The sequence below is a fragment of the Lytechinus variegatus genome, chromosome 3 (genome assembly GCF_018143015.1).
Source record: "Lytechinus variegatus isolate NC3 chromosome 3, Lvar_3.0, whole genome shotgun sequence".
NCBI classification, from domain to species: Eukaryota; Metazoa; Echinodermata; class Echinoidea; order Temnopleuroida; family Toxopneustidae; genus Lytechinus; species Lytechinus variegatus.
The window spans coordinates 66,263,643-66,284,539 of NC_054742.1; the positions used below are offsets into that span (position 1 = coordinate 66,263,643).

The following is a 20,897-nucleotide window of genomic DNA, read 5'->3' on the forward strand; positions in this document are numbered from 1 at the left end:
GAATATGTTTGATGAGTCCTTGAAAAGCGCATACTTGAATTCTGGAAATGTGTTTCAGCCACATGTGAAATATAATCTGGTGTCTGGTAATGATGTGAAAGAATCCCCAAGTACTGACTGAAGGAATGGAGTTTTCCCAGCTCATGCTTCATAATCGGCCATTCTAATGGGTTCCATTGGGTTTCTAATGAGTTTCATGAGTTGTCTGTGTACTTGATTTCTGGTGCCGTTACAGGTGGTCTGAATAATAATTGAGAGACATGATGGTTCTCTGACATATATTGCTCATGCCATCTAAACTTTTTTGTCTTCTGGAATTTACTTCTTTGCTAGAATAATAATAATGGTATATTTACCCAGGATAGCCAATTCAGTTCCAAAAACTGTTCTCCCAGCGGGCCCTGCTATTATTATTAACCGGCTAAGCTAGACTACCTATTCAGGTGCACACAGCTTTATGAGGAATTACTTCCTGCCGGTACCCATTTATCTCACCTGGGTCGAGTGCAGCACACTGGATGAATTCCTTGCTGAAAGAAATTACGCCATGGCTGGGATTTGAACCCAAGACCTCTGTTTCAAAGTCTGGAGACTAATCCACTGGACAACGACGCTGTTCTTGTACTTCTCGTACGACGCTGTTCTTTTTGTCTTCTTGTGTTGGTCTATTTGTTGTGTCATTCTAAAAAAATTTGGTGGATCTAGATCTAGTTGATCATTTCTAGTCTCATCCCCAACTTTGACCTCACTTGGAAACAATCCAGTATGACATCTATATCCCTTCATCTAAAAATCTTTCATGGGAACTTGCATGTCTTTCACCTCAGGGAAGTTGGAGTTTCTTAACCAGGTCCTGGAGCTTGACTTGGTGGTGTTTAGCTATTCTTTCGCCTTTTGGTATGTGGATAGGGCAGTAATCTACCCGATAGTCAGCCTTCTGAATTCTTCAATTTGTGCTTTGTCCAGTTAGGGATTCACTCACTGTGAATAAAGGATGGTGACATTTCCTACGACAAGGAGCCAGAGTGGGAGGTTTCTCTGAGCGTCAACAATATCCTCACATAGATTGAAAGTGTGGCACGGTATTCTAGCCTATTGTTCTTTTTGTAGATAAGGAGTGTAATAGGATGACCTCTCCTGTCAGATTGTTCCAACGTCATTGCCCCATTTAGAGAAGAAATTGTTTCCTTACATTTATTCAGAACCAGTCTGAAATTTCATAAGTGCTGTCTCTGAAAGTTGATATTGCTTCTCAATGACCCTTTTGCCAAAGAAGTGGTTTCCTACATCCCAGTGTGAAAGGAATTTCTGGCTTTTTATTGTATCATTTCTGAAATGTGACATTGCTTTTATTGACCCTTTGGCTGAAGGAATAGACATTGTATTAGGTTGCATCTCTGAAATTTGACATTGTGCTTCACAACTAGAATACATGCATTGTACTGTTATGATTGATAGGCCATTATTAAACCATTGTGGGATTATTAAGTGCACATCCTCTGGACGAGCCTATGTTGAGGATTTAACCCATTAGGTCTAGCTTCACAAGCCATGTCTTTCCAACTGCCCCTTGCCTTATCTCTCAGAGTTGTGTGAAATACGTGGTGAATACTGTAAGTACAAACATTAGGTGTCCCCTTGACAGAAAAACAAAGAAAAAAAAAACGATATCAACTTGTTCTCCCTTTTGGTTTCTTTCTTTTCACCAAAATGCAGTGTTCAATGAAGTTCATAGGAACACAATTGCATCATGTACAGAAAAGTGTGTATAAAAGTAATAATAATAATAAAAGAATAAATAGATCAAATGAAAAATATATAACCACAAAAATGAATAAATAGAAAAATATTAAAACCTAGAATAAAGAAAAGTGAAATAAAAAACTTTTTAAAATAACAATAAAATGATGAATATACATAAATAAACAAAGGATTGTGACAATGATTAATCATAATACTCAAATACTCATCTTTTTTTATAAATTTTAATAAAATAAATAGAACATATCAGTCATGGAGAAAAAATGTTGAAAGGATGTGAAATGAAGAAAGATTGACAGGATATGGAGAGCATTTCATGAAGAGTTTTTACCAGTGATTATCACTTATTTGCTCTTGGCCAGTCAGATGCATTGATTTACAGTAGCTTATAACATCTGACTGTGAAAATCACTGATATGAATATTCATGAAATGGTCCCCTTGACGGATAGTACAGGGAGATAAGAAGAGAGAATACAATTACTGGATTGACTGAGACACCTGTAGAAAGAAGAGGGGAGGGGAGATGGTAGTGAGGAAGGGAGTAGCCTATAATCTAGGCGGGGGCTACAGCTAATATTGTCTTTGCCTTTACAAGTCTGATACTGTTACGAGATATGTCGGCAATACTGTATACATCTGCTGTTGAAGACTAAGCATGCCACAGCCTTTACACTCCGGTCTCGTGTTAGTTATTGCAGTTTTTTATTGAGAAATGTCCAGTGGCAGTAGGGAGTTTTTGCACCGTGATGCAGAACGCTTTCAAGAACATAGAAAGTGTATTGCCAAATCCCTTCATGACAAAGAGCAACCAAGAAGTCTTTGTCGAAAATTTGTGAATCAAAACAGCAGTTTTGTCCTAGACTCTGGACAAATGACATATTTTCAATTTTTTGTCAGCTCAGGAACTGCTGTTCTGGTTCACCAATTTTTGACAAAAACCTCCCAGCTGTTCATTGTCATTTGACGGGCATTTTCAATATATTTACTGTGCTTTTGAATTTGTTCTGCTTCGCGGTGCAAAACTTTCTAGTGTTTCATACCGAAGAACCTGCAGCAAATCTTAAGTCAATTAAAAAATGCAAGAACAAATGCAAGACTGGAGTGTAAATGCGGTGACGTGCATAGTCTTCCACATCAGACGTATTTTGTTTGGCATTAAAGCATCAGACTCATAAAGGCAAAAACAAAAGCTGCAGTCTCTGCCTAGATTATAGGCTAGCAAGGGAGTAGATTGTTCAAGGATTGAATAAGACTACAAAGGTCTTAAGAACAAAGGGGGAGGGGTTTAGGCGAAAAAGGATGGGATAAACCTTGCATTGTCTTGCTACACAAAGCTACACAATGTCTCATTGAAGTTGCAAATAAAGCACCTGCATTACAGATGTGGTATGTCATGAATGGCAGTGTCAAGTGCCCCGCCCTGAATGCTTAGAAATAGTACTCTTGGTGGTGGCGTCACATATTGTGTGATTTTGTCAAGACCCCAGCTCAGATCAGGCTTGCTGGTCATTTGTGAGGGTCAGGGTTTGCTCCATTTAATGGAGGTCAGTTGCTATGGTAACCTTCCAACTTGGATGAATCTTCTTGGCTGCTGGTCATTTTTTTTTAATTGTATTTTTTCACAGAAAATCAGTTAAATAAATCCCTTGAAAATAAAAATGTTTTTTCAGTTTCCTAATTTCGCACAGTACCTATGGCATAGTCCATGAAAAGAACTTGCTCTGTCCCTCTGTAGTGCTCTACGACACCCCCACCCCCCCCCCCCTTGCATTTTTCCTGAAACTTGTCATGGGGAACACCAATGTGTAAAAAACTGACATCATTGTACAATTCCCATTTCTTTGACAAGGAATATTTGGAAAATTTGCTGTTATTTTTTATTTGCCCCTTTGTATTTTTTTTTCTATTGTAATATATTTAGCACACTGTCAAATAATTGTACAATTATTGTCAGCCCTACACATTGTGTATATAGTTAATTGACAGTTGCACATCCAACAAAGGAATACAAAGTTAATCTGAGCCATTTTTTATTACTCCCCCTCTCCTTAAAGTGCAAATTGTTTAAATATATCACAAGTTTCTCTTAAATGGATGGTTATCTGCCCTTTTCATTCAATTTTATATTCCTACTCCGTTGATGTACAACTCTCAATTAGCTATCTTCCCAAATCAAGTTTCAGGACTTGGTAAAATGTTGCAAAATGGATTGAAATTTAGGGCAGTTTTCTATAAAATGTCAATTAATACCATAACAGCCAGTACTGCCATATTCTTTTTTTTTAGATGAAATATTTGAATCTCCTTCCAAATGATTTTTTTCCCATAGAAATGAAAAATGAAATATTTATTCAAATTTGATAACTAAATAACAATGCACTTTGCAACATTTGAATTTTTTTATTAGTAAACTTCATGAAATGAAAATAAATTTATAAATTATTTTTTCAAACAGATTTTTTATTTATTTTGTCACACATTCAAACTGTATTTTAAATATCTTTTATAATATTCATTTAATTTAAATTTCCAGAGCGTAAAAAAATTACTGCAAAATTGGAAATGTGAATGGTGTTATGTCTACACTGGATAAAGTTAAATTTCAAAAATGTTTCTTGCTCCACAATAGGCTATGGATCTGAGGATAATTAGAAGATAATTCCATTCTATTAAATGATTTGATCAGGTTTGCATTTCATGAAGTTCACTTTTTTTTTTGCCAATATAAAGGGGCTTTCAAATTTTGTTGCTTGACAGTGAGGGGGGGGGGGAGATGCAACTGCCTGTAAAATTGAAACAATTTCTTTTTTTCTTTTGCTCGTCATTTTCTTCTGGGGACCAAACACCTTCATTTTTAGTGATAAACCTTTTCTCTTTTATGCCCTTGGCTTGTCAAATATTCAAATAATAGGACAAAATGCACTTCTTTCAGAAATATCATGAATCTGCACAACCAAGTTTGAAAGTCCCTTCCTTGGGTGATCACAATGTTCTCTGCTAATGTACAAAGGACCACAGAGGGGGGAGGGGCGGTAGAAGAGTAAGCGTGAAGGCAAAAAAAGAGAGATAAAGGAAGAAAGGGGAGGAGGGACAGAAAGGGAAGAGAAGATAGTGTGGAAATAGGTGATGATTTTAAAAAAGGGAGGAAGGAAAATAGAGAAGTGGGAAGAGATGCAATGAGGAGGTTTTGAGAGGAATGATCATCTTATGAAAAGGAGAGTGAGGGAGAAAGAGAGGTGAGCGTTTGTGATGGGTCGAGAAAGAAATTTTGAAAGATTTAAGTAGGAAAGTGTTAAGATGAATGAAAATTTAACAGAGACAACCATAAGAGAAGAAAAGAGACAGGAATAAACGATTAAGCAATATAAGTAAGCGATGAATGATGGTGATGAACATGATGGCGTAGTAATTCAGAGGGAGAGAGGAGATGAAAGGGAGAGAGAGAAAAAAAAGTTGAGGGTGAGAGGGGAATGAAAGAAGTTATATATCAAACCGGTACGAGAAATAAACACAAGTAGCCAAAAAGGAGGTGTAACAATAGATCATTTAATAGTCCACTCTCTAAATACAAAACAAAGCTAACCTGGTCCCAAATCACACTCCTCGAAATAAAACAATCACTCTCTTTTGGAGTGAGATTGGCATCTTTTGAGAATGTATTTTACTTTGGCAAGTGAAAATGTCTTTATAAAATACGTAATTCATTCCACAAAGAGTTATAATACACTTTATAAGGATGTACAGGGATTGGTACCTCGTATCACCCCAAGAAGAATGAGATTAGGAACCAGCGGTCCGTTTCATAAAGGGTTACACCTATTGTAACTTTGCCTTTATGTCAAATACCATGGTAACGGGGCTCAACAGCCAATCACAATCAAGAATTCAAAGGTAGTTGCCATAATGTTTAAGTTAAAATAGATAACTCTTGATGAAATGGGCCCAAGATTAGCTCGTTTGCATTGAGAGAGGGGAGACAAAATTAACTAATTCTAAAACTTTGCCCAAATAACATGAGGAACGTACGGTTCGGATTTACCAAGTGCACTTCAGAAAACAAAAAATGGCCTACCACTTGCATTTTTAACAAAGGTTGTAGAAGAATACATTGAAAGCATATAATAAAAACATTTCTATTCAAATTCTTATTGTTAACGGCCTTAAATCTCATATGAAGATACTATTGGGCAATTCCATAAAATATATACGTCTGACCCCATGTATGTGAGACCTTCATATAATTTTCTGTCTCTGATTTCTGGGGTCCATTTAAAAGCAAGTCAAGAGATCAATCGCAAGTCCCAATTGTGCGCTGTTGATTGGTTGAAAATCCGCAAGTTGCGCATGATTTTTAGAGTTGCGATTGATTGCATCTCTTTCTGCGCAACGGGCCCCTGGTTCTTATGATAGTCTGCAATGCTCTCAAATGACCTTGTTTTGGTAAGTTTATAATTCAAGTAAAACTCGAAGAAAAATGAGGGTCGGATGTATAAAAAGGTTAATTAATTTACGGAATTGCCCTTCTTATATTGTTACGGTGTGCTGTATATTTAAATAAACTACAGTATATGAAGTGGGAGTATCCTAAAATCAAATTAACTACATTGAACATTTTGAAACGGTAAAATTTGAATTTGGCGTTGTTTCAGGCCATTAACATTCAAATATCATTTTGCCCTCCCTTGTCATGTATAGGTTTGTTTTTTTTTAATCTAAGAATAGCTCATTTAGCACTTATTTTGCAAAATAAATAGAATATTAGAAAGATACAGGGGAGAGACTTATAGGACAATTACTTATTCAAAGTAATTGTTATTTTGATTTCTTCACATCCTAACCGTATAAGGGTTATTTTTCTTACCATCAAACGTGCATTTACTTTTTGTATTAAACAAAATCTGACTTTTATTTTCGGTGATATAAGCTTTTCGATCTTTGCTTTAAAGACTAGATTTGAAACATTCTCCTTCAATAAGTATTTCACATGGCTTGCTAACGTTTAAAGTGATTGGTTAACATTGGTTGGACTTTTAAAAAAAAATCTGAGCGAGAAGGTCCCACTTGTCACCTGTGTCTCAATATGTTATGAAGCCCAGAAAAAATTGCGTTCGAAAATAATTTAGTGCTTCAAAAATTGAAATATAAAATGACCAGAAACACCTTGATTTCATCCCATACACTTATGTGTACTATTTACTATTTAGGTGTCTATCAGACGCCTATTTAAAAAATCGGGGTTTAATGCCTTGTAGTTTTAGCTTTTCATCTCAATAATGGTTGTTATTGGTTCTAGTACATGCACTTGTACACATGTTTCATCTTGGTTTTGAGAATTTTTTAAATCGGCTGCTCACAAAGTTAAACAATACCTTTAAAAGGCAAAATCGCAAGCCTTTTTTTTTTCTTCTAATAAAAGTTTCTCGCGAGTAACAAGATAAGACTCCAAGTGACTTCCGCGAACGATTCCCTCTCGTTTGGCGCATATAAACCTTAATTAAACCATGGACCTATATGTCCATGATTAAACAATAATGACTGAATATCTCTCTCTTATAAGGAACATTTAGGTTAAACCGCTGGAATGTCCCCACGGACAATTAATACGTGTTAAGGGTAGGGGTTCACTCGTCAATACTTGTTAAGGGGTGCATTTTCAGAATATGGAAATTACGTGTTTAGGGTGCTTTTCGAGACCCAATGGTCGCGCATGGTATCCACTCCCCCCGGGGGGGGGGCCTTTACTAAACAAAAACCCAAAGACTTTCACCCATCCATCACCTACTGATGTCATCCAAGAAACATTCTCTTATCCACCTGAACGTCATCACCTACTGATGAATCCTGGGGTCGTTTCATAAAGCTGTTCGCAAGATAAGAGTGACTTTATAAGAACGTCTGGTGATCCTTTCTTGTGGTAAATGCGTAAAAGTATTTCACCAGTCTTTCTTAAAGTCGCTCTTAACTTACGAACAGTTTTATGAAACACCCACTCGAAGCAGATGCCATCCAAGCAACAATCCCGTTCTATCCCTCGCTGACCAGGCCGGATGGATAGTGATGTGTGTTCGAGCGTATATATTCCTCTTGCAATCATAGCTCAGGATGTTTTTGCAATAGGCGGTAGTCGGTCGTGTCGGGTGGGGTAGAACGATTGGTCTACACCGGGTTAATTCTTGCGCTGATGGAGAAAAGGGAAAGAAAACGAAACAAGTGTAACGGTCTATACATACAAGTCATGTTCCATTTCTCTTTTATGCCATCCAACAAAATAACAGACAAAGAGCCCGGGCCGTTTCATAAAGCTGTTCGTAAATTAAGAGCGACTTTTTTAAGAACGACTGGTGAACCTTTCTTACGCGCTAACCCATCGCCAATGAATATACCATTCGCCATAAGAAAGGATCACCATGCAGTCGTTCTTAAAGTCGCTCTTAACTTACGAACAGCTTTATGAAACACCCCCTGTTTCTTGAAGAGTTGCAATTGTAACTTTTTCACTCTGACCATGCTGGTGATAGAATTCAACAGCCAACTTCCGATCAAGATTTCCATGATAATAAATGAGTTAAATGATCTTTTGCAAGATCCCTGAAACCAATTGAAATCGATTCCTATGGGAGTGCATTGAGGAATTTCATAAGCACGAGATTTTTTTTTTGTTGAAAATCTCCAAATATTTTGGGACATTTTTTAACTTGCAAAACACCATATCCCTTAAACGGCTCCAGGCGGGTGTTTCACAAAGCTGTTCATAAGTTAAGAGCGTCAGAAAGGTTCACCAGTCGTTCTTAAAGTCGCTCTTAACTTACGAACAGCTTTATGAAACGGCCCCCAGATCCCATTCATGCAACGAAATCAGCCGATAATCAGATTGTACATAACTAACATTTTTATAATAGACATAATTTATGCCTGGTTACATAACCTATGAATCTTATGCATTCATATGTATGCGATCATTGCACTGCATTTTCTCTCGCTGGTGATGGTTCGGAATGTTTGACATCACAGCTTTTTGGTGAGATCGTAGAAAAATTATACAGTGTTTACATAAGATTTTGTGTCACTTTGAAAGACTGAATAGAAAATATAGAACACCGAGTCATCCGAATTGAGGGACTTGACGTTGCACACTCATTTTATCTTTTACATTCCACCAGAAAGGTGATTGTTTATGAAATAAAAAATGTCGCTTTTCAGGGTTCTTGTAAATTTCTTTTCTTTGATCAAATCAACGCCTATTGGGTGGACTGCCCAAAACATAAAAACTCGGAAAATACACTTTTAAAAATGGCGTACAGATGGGGGGGGGGTTAGGAGCTCACCCCTCCCAAAGTCCCATGACCAAGAAAACGAGTAAAAGGGGGAAACAACAAGAATAGGAAAGCGAAAAGGTGAAATACATGCATGATATTAATAGCTCAATATTAATTTAATTTTCACTAAAGTCTCATTCGCAACCTTGTAGATTTGTTTTCATATACGCTTTGCTATGCCCATCAAGCATTTAGGTCATTATGTCACTGTTTTATCAGGATAGGCTTTTGGGACCAGGGAAGGGGTTGAATCACCCTTTGAGATCTCGGCCTATCGTGCGAGCGGCCACAAATATTTTCATAAGGGAAGTGTGGGATGTAATCTACAAGGTTGCATCATTGTTTTCTACCCGAAATTATTAGATTTAAGAAAATGTTTATTCATTATGATAATTGGAGAACATTACTAAAAAGTTGTGAGCGAAAGAAGTGAGCTAGCAAAAGTGTTATTCTTCTTTTCTCCTAAAATATAACCGTGATACTTGTGGATTTTGACGTAATATTTGATATTTGTTGAAAAAAAGGTTTAAATTTTGCCTCAAATATGATATGTTGCCCTCAATTTTTAATATATAGCGCAGTTACTATGCTCAACTACGCTTTGATACTTGTTATAATATTATTACCCCGGCTGTAGCTAAGCCGCCATATTAACAGGCGCTAAAGCGTTCAAGGAATAATCCTAGCGGGTACCTATTCATCTCACCTGGGTCGAGTGCAACACTATGTGGATACATTTCTTGCCGAAGGAAATTACGCCATATGGCTGGGATTCGAACCCACGACCCTCTGTTTCAAAGTCCGGAGACTAATCCTCTGGACCACAACGCTCCAACGCTTTTGTTTGCTCTTTACGCTTCTGTCCATCATCCATTAAATTATAAATTCATAAATTCAGCTGTCGCATCTTGAGATTCATTTTTTAGTTTATACACCAATTACACACCTTGAAAACATTATTTTCATAGACTTATAGTTTGTTTAAATGTCAAGTCCACACTAGCAAAAAGTTGATTTGAATAATAGAGAAATATAATGGCTTTAATGCTAAAAAATATCACAAATCAGATAAAAATGAAAAGAAACAAACAATTCCGTAGAAAGATATCCTTAATCTTGTTAGATTTTCTCAAACTTTGAATAATAGAGAAATATAAAGTCTGAATAAAAATTGGCTAACACCTGTTATGGTTTGACTTACATGTAACTGGTATAGGAGTTAGCAAACACCTATTTCTTTGCACTTACTATGATGCGAGGTTTTAAAAGGTTCCAGCAGACGTTGAAACTGTTTTCTAACATTTAAAATTGAGATAGTTACTTCACTTACCTGGCAATGGTTATCGCCAAATTAATGTTTGAAATCACTTACTGCAGCTTCCATCCTTTTTTCACAAGTAAGCAGTAAACTCAGGAAAGAAAATCCGTCGGATGTCAAGTTATTTGAGAACACATAACCGTTGTTTATAGATTCTGCTGTCCTCATGGTCGTTGTGGCGCCTTCTTGTGTACGCCATTGCTGTTGTCACGTGGCTTGCATTCATGTCAGTTAAACGTGCATTCACTCTCGCCTGCCCCCTGCCCATCTATCAGCTTTTCAAAAATTTCCCGCCATTGTTCTCTCGTTCGCCTCTGTGCTTTACCATGAACACAGATACGAGCGGCCATTGTCGTTTTGTTAAGGATTCATTCATAGTGATTGCCTCACTGTCGTTTCAATAAATTTCCAAGCTGCATGTTTATTTGGTTAACTTTGATAAATGCTATAATATTCATACGAAGGCGATGATAAATCACTGAAATCATGGAACATCAAGCGTGTAGATAAGGAGCGCCGGACCATGCATGTTTTGGATAGGGGAGGGGGGGGGGGGCGCAAAAGTGAAAATAGATGTCAAAAAATACAATACAGAATTTTGCACCGAAAAATACAGTTTTGTAAAATTATGTTTAATAGCATTTTTATGCCAGATTTAATGGCTTTCAAGTATTTTCCGATGCTTTTTAAAAACATTTATTGGCATCGCATATCATTATTTTTTTTCAAATTGTCAACATTATCATGATTATTGTATGTGTGGGGTGGGAGTAATCGATATGCTGCCCCCAATATTTTAATAGCTCAGTCGCCAGTCTATTAGGAAAGGGCGGGTTCAGCTTTATCCTTATGGGGGTTGGTAATAACATGAGAGAAAGAATGTGACAGAGGGAGGGAGGTTATCGAAAGAAAATAGAGGGAAGAAGAGAAAGGGGTAGGTGTGGAAGAGAACACTGGTCCTTCAATGTTCTTTAATTTTCATTCTCATTTTAAGTTTAATTTTGCAAAAGAAGCTGCTTTTGAAGGCCCCTTTTGACTCTTTAAGTTTAATTTTAAATGCTTTATATGCAATACGCCTTGTACCTTTCCAAGAAGAGGTGCTATAGAAATGTTATTATTATTTTTTTCTTCTGAGGAGAGAGAAGGAAGAAATAGTAACGATTTTGTATATACATTTAAAGATCAAGTCCATCCCAGCAAAATGTTGATTTGAATAAATTGACAAAAATCAAACTAGCATAACACTGAAAATTTCATCAAAATCGGATATAAAATAAGAAAGTTATGGCATTTTAAAGTTTCGCTTATTTTTCACAAAACAGTGATATGCACAACTCAGTGACATGCAAATGAGTCAGTCGATGATGTCCATCACTCTTTATTTCTTTTGATTTTTATCGTTCGAATTATACAATATTTCATTTTATTACAGATATGACCATAGGGACCGACTTGACTGAATCATATAGTATTAAGCAATGCACATGTTCAGGGAGGTATTGATCACTGTTTCACTTGACAATGAGGAGAAAATTAGAATATTTCATATTTCATGTAATAAAATACAAAAGAAATAGTGAGTGATGTCATCAGTTCCCTCATTTGCATACCGACCAGGATGTGCATATAACTGTTTTGTGAAATTAAGCGAAACTTTAAAATGTCATAACTTTCTTATTTTACATTGAATTTGATGAAATTTTCAGTGTTATGCTTGTTGGATTGTTCTTATTTTAATCAAATCAATTTTTGCTTGGGGTGGACTTGTCCTTTAAAAGTTATTTCATGAAACTCAACATCAATTTTCTTTTACTTCACAAAATGCCTTTTGTTTTTAGCATTTGTTGTTTAAGAAAATTAGAGTTGGAGTCGCATAAGAGGAAAGGGAAAGGGGTGGAAGACATTGGAACCCGCCCCTCCATATGCTAATATAGGAATGACCTATCACTACCCATGGATTTGGCAATATGAGTTATGACAACAGTAACTTGGTTTATTTATCATTTTCCATGACAACACACACCCCACACAAAATTATCAACACAAAAATTATGTTCTGTAAAGAAAAGGAACAAAATTGAATTATTTTCAGGGCACCGTATTACAAGTAATGATCAATCGCTAAATGAAATGGCCTATAAAGATCATCGTCATTTTGCTCAGTAGGGATAGATCATTAACCTTTGTGTTATAGGGCCCATGCAGGTATCAAGAGCATGCAATCACCTCACCAGTTTCTCACACTATTCCAATCGTCAATGTTGGTCTGAAACATGCATATACATGCACACACATTGAATTTTCACATCACTGATCAGACACCATCAAAACATTTCCCCATTAAAAACAGGCACTTCAAAAAAAAAAAATAACATACCAGAAACATCCCTAAAACATAGTTTGAACATGGAAAGTCCATGCATCTCCTACTTTATATTTCATGCAATGACTTTGTAAAAAATAAATAAGAAATAAGCGTGCAAGCCAATTTTCTCCAAATATGAAACCAGAATTTAAAGATAAAAATTACATAAAAATTTAGAATATGCAGCATTGATCTACTTATTTACCCTGTATTTCAGATGAAACTCTATAAGCTTTACAATGATAGGTCTGTCTTATGTTTGATTGAGTTACATAATCATTATGCAGTGCATCCCTTGCTGTGATCCCATATCATATAATTATTGAATTAGTAGCATTAACAACACTTTAATCACGTTATGTTAGAGGTAATTTTTACTATGTGAAATTAGACTTTTGTGAAAATAGTTTCCTACAGGATTTTCTCATGATTTGCTTGTTATCATTATAATGATTAGATACACTAGTTTAGATGGATATTCTAATGTGGTTATTGCAATATTAAAATTAAAAATCTTGCATACAGTGAACCCGAAGGACAGGACTTTGGTTATTTCAAAAAGCAATTTGATATGAAATTAAAATAAAAAGGTGTATCAAGAAATGAGCAGTATTGGGCATAGCTGAGAAACTGAAAAGGATGATGAGACCGACAAAGTGATTATGTGACTGTGACTCAAAATCAAAAAGGAAAATACAGACAATGCAACAATATGATCTGTCCAGTAGTACTGGTATATAGTAATTTATTCTTCTGTACAAATGACAATTTCTGTAATAATATACAGTATTACACAATAAGAATAATAACATCGTATCATGTATATCATATCTAAACATGTTCATTATAAAGCCTCTTTAGAAAAACAAAATTGATTTCAGTAATATATTAGGTAAATAGGATAAACATAAATATATCATTTCATCTATAACAGGACATTTGAAAAATTTGTGACATGAAAAATACATTGATTTGATCTGTTCACAAAATACCTATAAAACAAGACGTTTGATTCTAGAAAGGCCCATGCAGCGTTTGGAGGCTGCATTTTCAAATAAATAACATTCACCACACAAGATTAATAGACTCGTGTACAAAAGGCCCTTACATTACTATTTACATATACAATGTTTTTTGACAATTTCTTAGAAGATGTCTTAAGTACTATTTTATGTCAAATACAACAGTCTAAAATAAAATAAATTACCTTTCTTATAAGAATAAATGGATTAACTTTTTTTTTCGTATCATGACGATAAATATATTTCTCTAAATCATGCACAACACAGTCTTACCCTAATTCAAAAGGTTTATTCCTCTCAGATAACCAACCCTTTTATCTGCTCTTGAACAAAAAATGAAAGCTCCCACTGTTCTCACTACAATTTTTTTCAAGGGGAGGGGGGAATTGGAGGTATGTAGAAGCACATTTTCTAAACAGGTGGGGGTAGAAAAGAAGCAAGTACCGAATCTGAATTTTAGATCAACACTTTTCAATAACTTTTAAAATTGTGAGTTTAAAAATTGAACATTATAATAATATACATGTGTGAATATACATATCACTCTTCATAGGGGTTATCATAGAATAGTTAAAATCTGTTGGTGTGAGTTTAAAAAAGGAAGATGAGGTTCTTGGCAAGAAAGTCCTAATTTGTTTAAGTAGAACAATCCAACAAAATATGACATGTGATTCTCAGGGATTTCATCTCTTGGTCTCATACTGTATCAAAGTGCACAGCAAAAACTATGGTGTTAACCGGTGTACATAGAGGACCACACCAGTTATTTTACACTGGTGTTAAATTGGTGGTGTTAGTTTTACACCTATAGGTGTTATTACAACACCTTTTGTTGTTACATTTACACTCTTTGGTGTTATGTTTAATCTCTAGGGTGTAATTTTAACACCTCAGGGTGTGGTCTTCTATTAACACCAATTGATGTCAGTTTTAACACCACAGTTTTTACAGTGTGTAATTGTTGGTAACAAACACTTGAAAATCATTCCCAGATGTCATCATAATTGTACAGAATACATCCTTTATAAGCTCCAGCTTATTTCATGCATTCTAACAATCACCTTCATAATCAAAGAAAACTGCAATTATTCAGATTTTACCTTTTTTTATGAAATGAAATTAGCTCTGGACTCCCAGCTTGCCTTAAAGTTTTAATAACTTTAAATCAAGAATTTTAAATTGAATTGAATTTATTTCCGTTAAATACAAACAATATGAAATGAAACATGTGAATCGATATATGAAAACGGGAGGATTGCCCTACTCAGCAGCATCAATCATGGTGCTGCTGGTCTACCGAGGGGCCCTCAAGTGGAAGAAAGTGGAACAGGGGAATAAAATTCAGAATACGATCTTTGTAAATAGTTTATTTTACATGCTTAGCTTCCATTATCTCCATATCTTCAATGGGAGCAATGATCACCCTAGCAAGTGCCCTGCCATTTTTTGTGGATTTTTTGTTGTTGTAAACTGTGTCCTAACAACATGTGTTTTTCACAATAACAGGTTTCTACATTACATCACTAGAAATTTGAACAATCAATACTTGACACAACAAAGTGAGTTTTAAAATAAAAGTAAAATAATGTAAGAATTGGAAGGGAGAAGTACTGACCATTGGAGTACTGCAATCATAGTTAAGTTTGAGAAGTCCAGGACCTCGTCTTACAAAGAGTTACGATTGATCCGATCAATCTCATGAATATGGAAATACATCAATGACAAATTTTCTTTTGGAAATTTGCTCAATTTCCATTGGAAACAAAGAGAAGTATACTGAATTGTCAAGAGTACAGTGAATGTATGAATATATATCATTTGTAGAAAATATTTTGATGAAACATGCATTTCAGATGCTGACGTTGCTGGCTTTCTATAGTTGCGATTGATCGGATCAATTGCAACTCATTGTAAGATGGGCCCCTGGTCCCCCATCACATAAAGGTTAGTGATTGATGATGAAGGTGATTTCAATGTTTGATCATACATAATGATCAATGCAATCACAGGGCACAGGTTCAAACCACATGCACACCAAGAAAAACCATTCATCACCAATCTATGTGTACTTCAAAGTAACTTCTTAGAATAGATTCATTGGTATGACTTAAGAATATCATTAAATCTTTAGGGAGTGTAATGGGAAAAAAGTCCTATAAAAGATTAATGATTTTTATTCTGAAAGTCTGTTATTCCAAAACATGCAAATTGCATATATACATCATCAATCAGAAAATGAAAAGGATCATTAATCAAAACATTTGGGGCAATATTCCAAAAGTTTGTTATTCTGAAAATGAAATGCGGTTTGTTGCTACAAAAATACCTCAAGAACTACAAAAACATTTAGTTCATTTTGACGGTCGAACTTTCAGAATAACTAACTTTTTTTCGTTGTTTTTTTTTATGTAATGAACCTTCCCAGTATTTGAATCTTCAGAAAAACAAGCTACATATACTAGGAACCGTTAAAGGCCATCATAAAATCAAAAGAGATGTATACTGTAGTACGTGTCAAAAGGATATTTGGTACACATGGAATCTAGAAATATAAAATATCATTGTATATTCAAACAGATCAAAGTAAGCAACATTTTGAGTTGAACAAAGGAATAAAAATACTTGGACATACTGATACAATGTTTTCTCATACAATGTTTTAAATTGAGATAAGAAAAGATTTTAGACCTTGAACAAAATATATGGATATTAATTATTGAGTTAAAAATAAACATTGCAGAAAATAATATAAATATTGTAGAGTTGAATGTTAACAGAGTATCATTTTTCATTAGAATAAAATGTATTTTTTCAATACAAGTAAATGTACATGTAATGGACTTGTTTTAATAAATGAAGATTTAATTTACTAAAATACAAATATCACAAATGTTCACCCTCACGGCTACAAACAGCATATGACAACATTGACAACACTCTCATAAGCTCAACTTCTCTTACTCTTTCTCTTGGCAAGCTCTGTATCTGGAGTTAAAATATCAAAAATGAGAAATGCACTCTCGGCAAAATATAGTAATCCACTTAATATTTGGCATGCACATTTCCAAAGTAAATATTTAAGTAAGCAAGACTTCACAGAATGAAGAATAAAAGCAAAGTAATGTATAAATATTTATGAAGGATAAAAGAAGAGGCTTTATATCTCAAATTGATTTAAAATAAGAGATGAGGAAAAGTTTTAACTACAAAAATTGAAACTAAAGATGAAAGGTGCATGCCCGCCAACAAAATAAATAGGCATTGCAGACATTTGGTCCTGATCTCATTCAACAAAGAAATCGTCGTAGCATACTATCATTTTGCCATCAAAGAAAAAAGATACAAAACTTTCATTTATACTTCAAAACAATGACATAAACAAAAGAGAGCCATGACATAATGTAGTAGCACCAAATTAAAAAATAAAACCAGCATGTCAATCTTGCACATTTTGAAGTTTGGTTGATATTGCCTCTATCTGTCTAATGTACGTTGTCTTCCTACTTGGTTTCTCTCTAGTCTAGTCATCTCGTTCTTCAATTATTGCACTGATGCTGTCCAACTAAAGAGAAAAGAAAAAAATGCTTTACCAAGACCAAGCAACGACAAAAATACCCAGAGAAAACAATTCACGAACTTCCTTTGAATTATTTCCAAATTAGTTCTCATAAACAGCAAAAGGGCCCCCATAAATTGTTATTGGGTTTAACATCATGTTTTGGTGATTTAATTTCATCAACCTGAATATCTCCAATTTCAGATATCCCTATGTCGTATAAAAACAACTGTTGATATCAATATACAAGGATTCCCCCAATTAGCAAATCAACCACCTGCAGCCACAGAATATGGCAGATTGAGATAGTTAACTATGAGGTAAACTTAAATTTAGAAGGTGCAGATTTGTTAATGGACATTGAAAATAATGTTTACATTCCGAATGTTTTCTTCAAAGGACTGCTTTCATAACACCCAAGGTATTTGAGTGTAATTTCATTTTAGTTTGTGATGTTACCTTTACTTCTAACAAATTTCAACTACTTCTAGTATTGTTAATATATGTTCATATGGAGCATAAAATACTACCTACACATATCCATAAACTTCTTTATTTATAGTTGTAAATGTTCATGAAAAAATTATCTTTCATTTATTTAGCCACATCTGAAAATGCCTTGATCAATGAGGGCAATTTCAGATGGGAAAAGGATCAAATTCAGATCTTTTCTAATTGTCTCCAAAAACACCTCTGAAAATAATACTGTCAAATCAAAAACTTCCAATGGCAAGAAACAATGATATTCTTTTAAGAATGGTTAAAAGGATCACTTACCATATCTGTGTGTTCTTTGGTGTACTCGTACAACTGATAAAGCATTCCCAGTCTGCTAAAATGGGTAGAAAATTCCTAAAACAAAAATGGAGCAAGAGAAATTGATTTACATATAATATTATTTTGTTGAGAGCAATTAATGACAAGGAGCAGGAAAATGTGACCAGCTACCTCAAATCAAACAAAGCAATTGACATAAAATTTATCTTTTTGTTTTATTGCACTTCTGAAAATACAAACTATCAGCTTTCAAATTGTAAATGCCTCACCTAGATTGTTTAATACGTGGAAAATGCAAAATGGAGAGATATCGAATCTGAAGTCCTACCTAAAATCTTTAACCATATTCTTTTTGGATAATATGTGTGCATCAGCCAGAGGTAATTCAGATGCATGCTTAGGGATTCAGCATTCACAACACAGAAATGCACAGAATATTAGTGACTGAAAATTTCCAGTAGGTAAACAAAGGAGTTCACATTTTGAAGTTCAAATATTTTTCTACCAATATTGGTGGGTGAAATATATTGCATTTTACTGCTACTCATATCCGTCAATAATTGTAGTTGAATAATACATTGTAGCTCCACTTCAAGTTAAAAAAAATAGTCATACAAGAGAACATTTCATCATGCATCCTGTCAATGATTTTTTTACTGTCAAACTTGCTCTGAGCCAATAAGATGCAAGGATTTTGGTAGCTTATAACAGATGTCAGTGAAAATCACTGACAGCAAGCTTGATGAAGCTACCCCCCTTCCCCCATGTCCTTCCTATGGATAAAACTTACATTGGTAATTTGCTGGCTTTCTTCTTCAAGCTGAGAAGGGGATACCTCTGGCAAGTCTGCAATGGCATTGAAATATCCTTCGATCATCTCGATATACCTTGGAAGCTCTGGCCTGTACAGGATCCTGTTTAACGACGCATCCTAGGGAAGAAAAAACAGGATTTGGAAAATATAAATAACTGAGGAAAAGAGGACAATATTAATAATCCACCTTTATATAGCCCTTAATACATCAGAACAATGTCTCCAGGCGGATCCTGGCACACAAATGTGCACTTTCTCCACCCCTGGGGAGTATTCCAACATGAGTTCCACACTAAATTGCTTAGCATTTACTGCTTAGGCTTTCTCATCCTACCAGATACCCATTTAACAACATGACCCTCTGATTACAAGGAGATAGTCAGGGCCGCTATCCCACAATGCTTCCACATGTGTTTTAGTGGAACCATCTAACATATAAACCATTTTATTCTACAACAATCTTCCTTTTTTTTTGGAGGGGGTCTATTATAATAATGAGGGTAAAATAAAAGTGGCAAAAAGACCATTTGCAAATTAAGCAACAAGCTAAGCAATATGATTGTAAAGGCAATCTGGGAATGGACCAATCACTCTCTACCAAATAATTCATCCATAAGAAATGATCTGCAATCGCAATGTTTGCAACTTTACATACATGATCATATGCACCAGCCCAGACACACCACATAGATCTACTGAAGATAGCAATCTTAACTTCACAAATATATTCATGACAGGATACATTACTCACCAGATTATAGGTAGGAATGTTCTTTTTGCATGCGTGATCTAGCATGTTGGTGAGAACATTGATGCAGTAATCGGCCGTCCGAGACTGTTGCATATCAAAGATGTAAGATGGATGGGAGATGGCCGTTACCCAGAAACGAAGAGCAAGGCTGTCAGACAAAACAGTGTATTACTTTTTTTAATCAAGATTCAATAAAAAAGAAAGGTTTGAAAGTAAGGCCTGAAAATGTATATGCATTTGGAAGGTGTCTCATACACTAGTAGCTGTTCATGACGATATACATGTATATGACTTTTCAAAATAACTGTAATATGTCGATATAAGTCATACCAGGTTTTCATTCACATTACTTTTATTTGAATTATGGCAGGGAGACCAGATATCCAATACCATTTTATTGAGTCTGAGTTATAAATGAGTCTGCCTTTGGGGAATACATCATATCATAATACTAAAAGCAGAATGAATACAGGTAAACATTGGTGAAGATTTGATGAAAATCTGTCAAAGAAATTTAGAGGATGAAAAAATCTAGATTTTGTGATGTCACAAGCTAGCAGCTCCTTCATACGTCATGTAATATAATTTTTTTTCAAATAAATTTTTCCAAAAAAAATTGAAAATGATATTACAAAGCACCAGACACATAATTTAATACCCCCTTTTATAAGAATAATATCTAATGTTCCATTAATTAAGAAAACAGAATTTACTTAATTTTTATTGCATGATATACGGAAGGCAGCTGACATATGACATCACAATTTTTTTTTTTTAATTCGTATCTCTCTTATTCTTTGATGGAATTTCATCAAACATTCACCAATATTTTTCTCTTATATTTCTGCTTTTATCAGAACTAACTTATCATCAGAGTCAACTTCCATTTAATTTTACAAAGGACCTGTCATCTGAACAAGTTACCATTTTCTGTTAAATCTAGTCCATCATTAAATTTTTTAGAAGGAGATATCAAACCCAACTTCTCAGTAAATATTCAAATAATGTATGATCAGGTTTCTTTTCTTCCCCTCTTCTTTTTCATAGAAATTATTGTTGATATATATATATATTTTGTCATTGTGTTAAAATTTAAATATGTTCAATGTTTATATCTGGTATTCATTATTTATGACAAAATGTATTTTATAATATCATATAAATTCAGTTTCCAGATTTTTGTAAAGGATTTCCATTTCTCCTTGCCTCCTCATT

At 34.7% G+C, this 20,897-nt stretch overlaps 1 protein-coding gene and 1 long non-coding RNA gene across 4 annotated transcripts in view; both read right to left on the reverse strand.

Annotated features, from left to right (window-relative positions):
- Window positions 1-7,362: 7,362 nt before the first annotated feature.
- On the reverse strand, window positions 7,363-10,675 carry LOC121412271. The gene is made up of 2 exons (XR_005969587.1): window positions 10,410-10,675; window positions 7,363-7,941 (listed from the first exon to the last, which is right to left on the reverse strand). It is a non-coding gene; the product is annotated as an uncharacterized LOC121412271 (long non-coding RNA).
- Window positions 10,676-15,676: 5,001 nt separating this feature from the next.
- Window positions 15,677-20,897, reverse strand: part of LOC121411715 (plexin-A4-like) — a 143,056-nt gene continuing 137,835 nt past the window's right edge. For all 3 annotated transcript variants that reach the window (XM_041604545.1, XM_041604544.1, XM_041604546.1), the window contains 4 exons: window positions 19,683-19,830; window positions 18,908-19,048; window positions 18,118-18,192; window positions 15,677-17,346 (listed from right to left, as the gene is read on the reverse strand). In XM_041604545.1, the coding sequence (XP_041460479.1) occupies window positions 17,305-17,346; window positions 18,118-18,192; window positions 18,908-19,048; window positions 19,683-19,830 (406 nt within the window). In that variant the 3' untranslated portion in view covers window positions 15,677-17,304. The remainder of the gene's footprint in view (window positions 17,347-18,117; window positions 18,193-18,907; window positions 19,049-19,682; window positions 19,831-20,897) is intronic.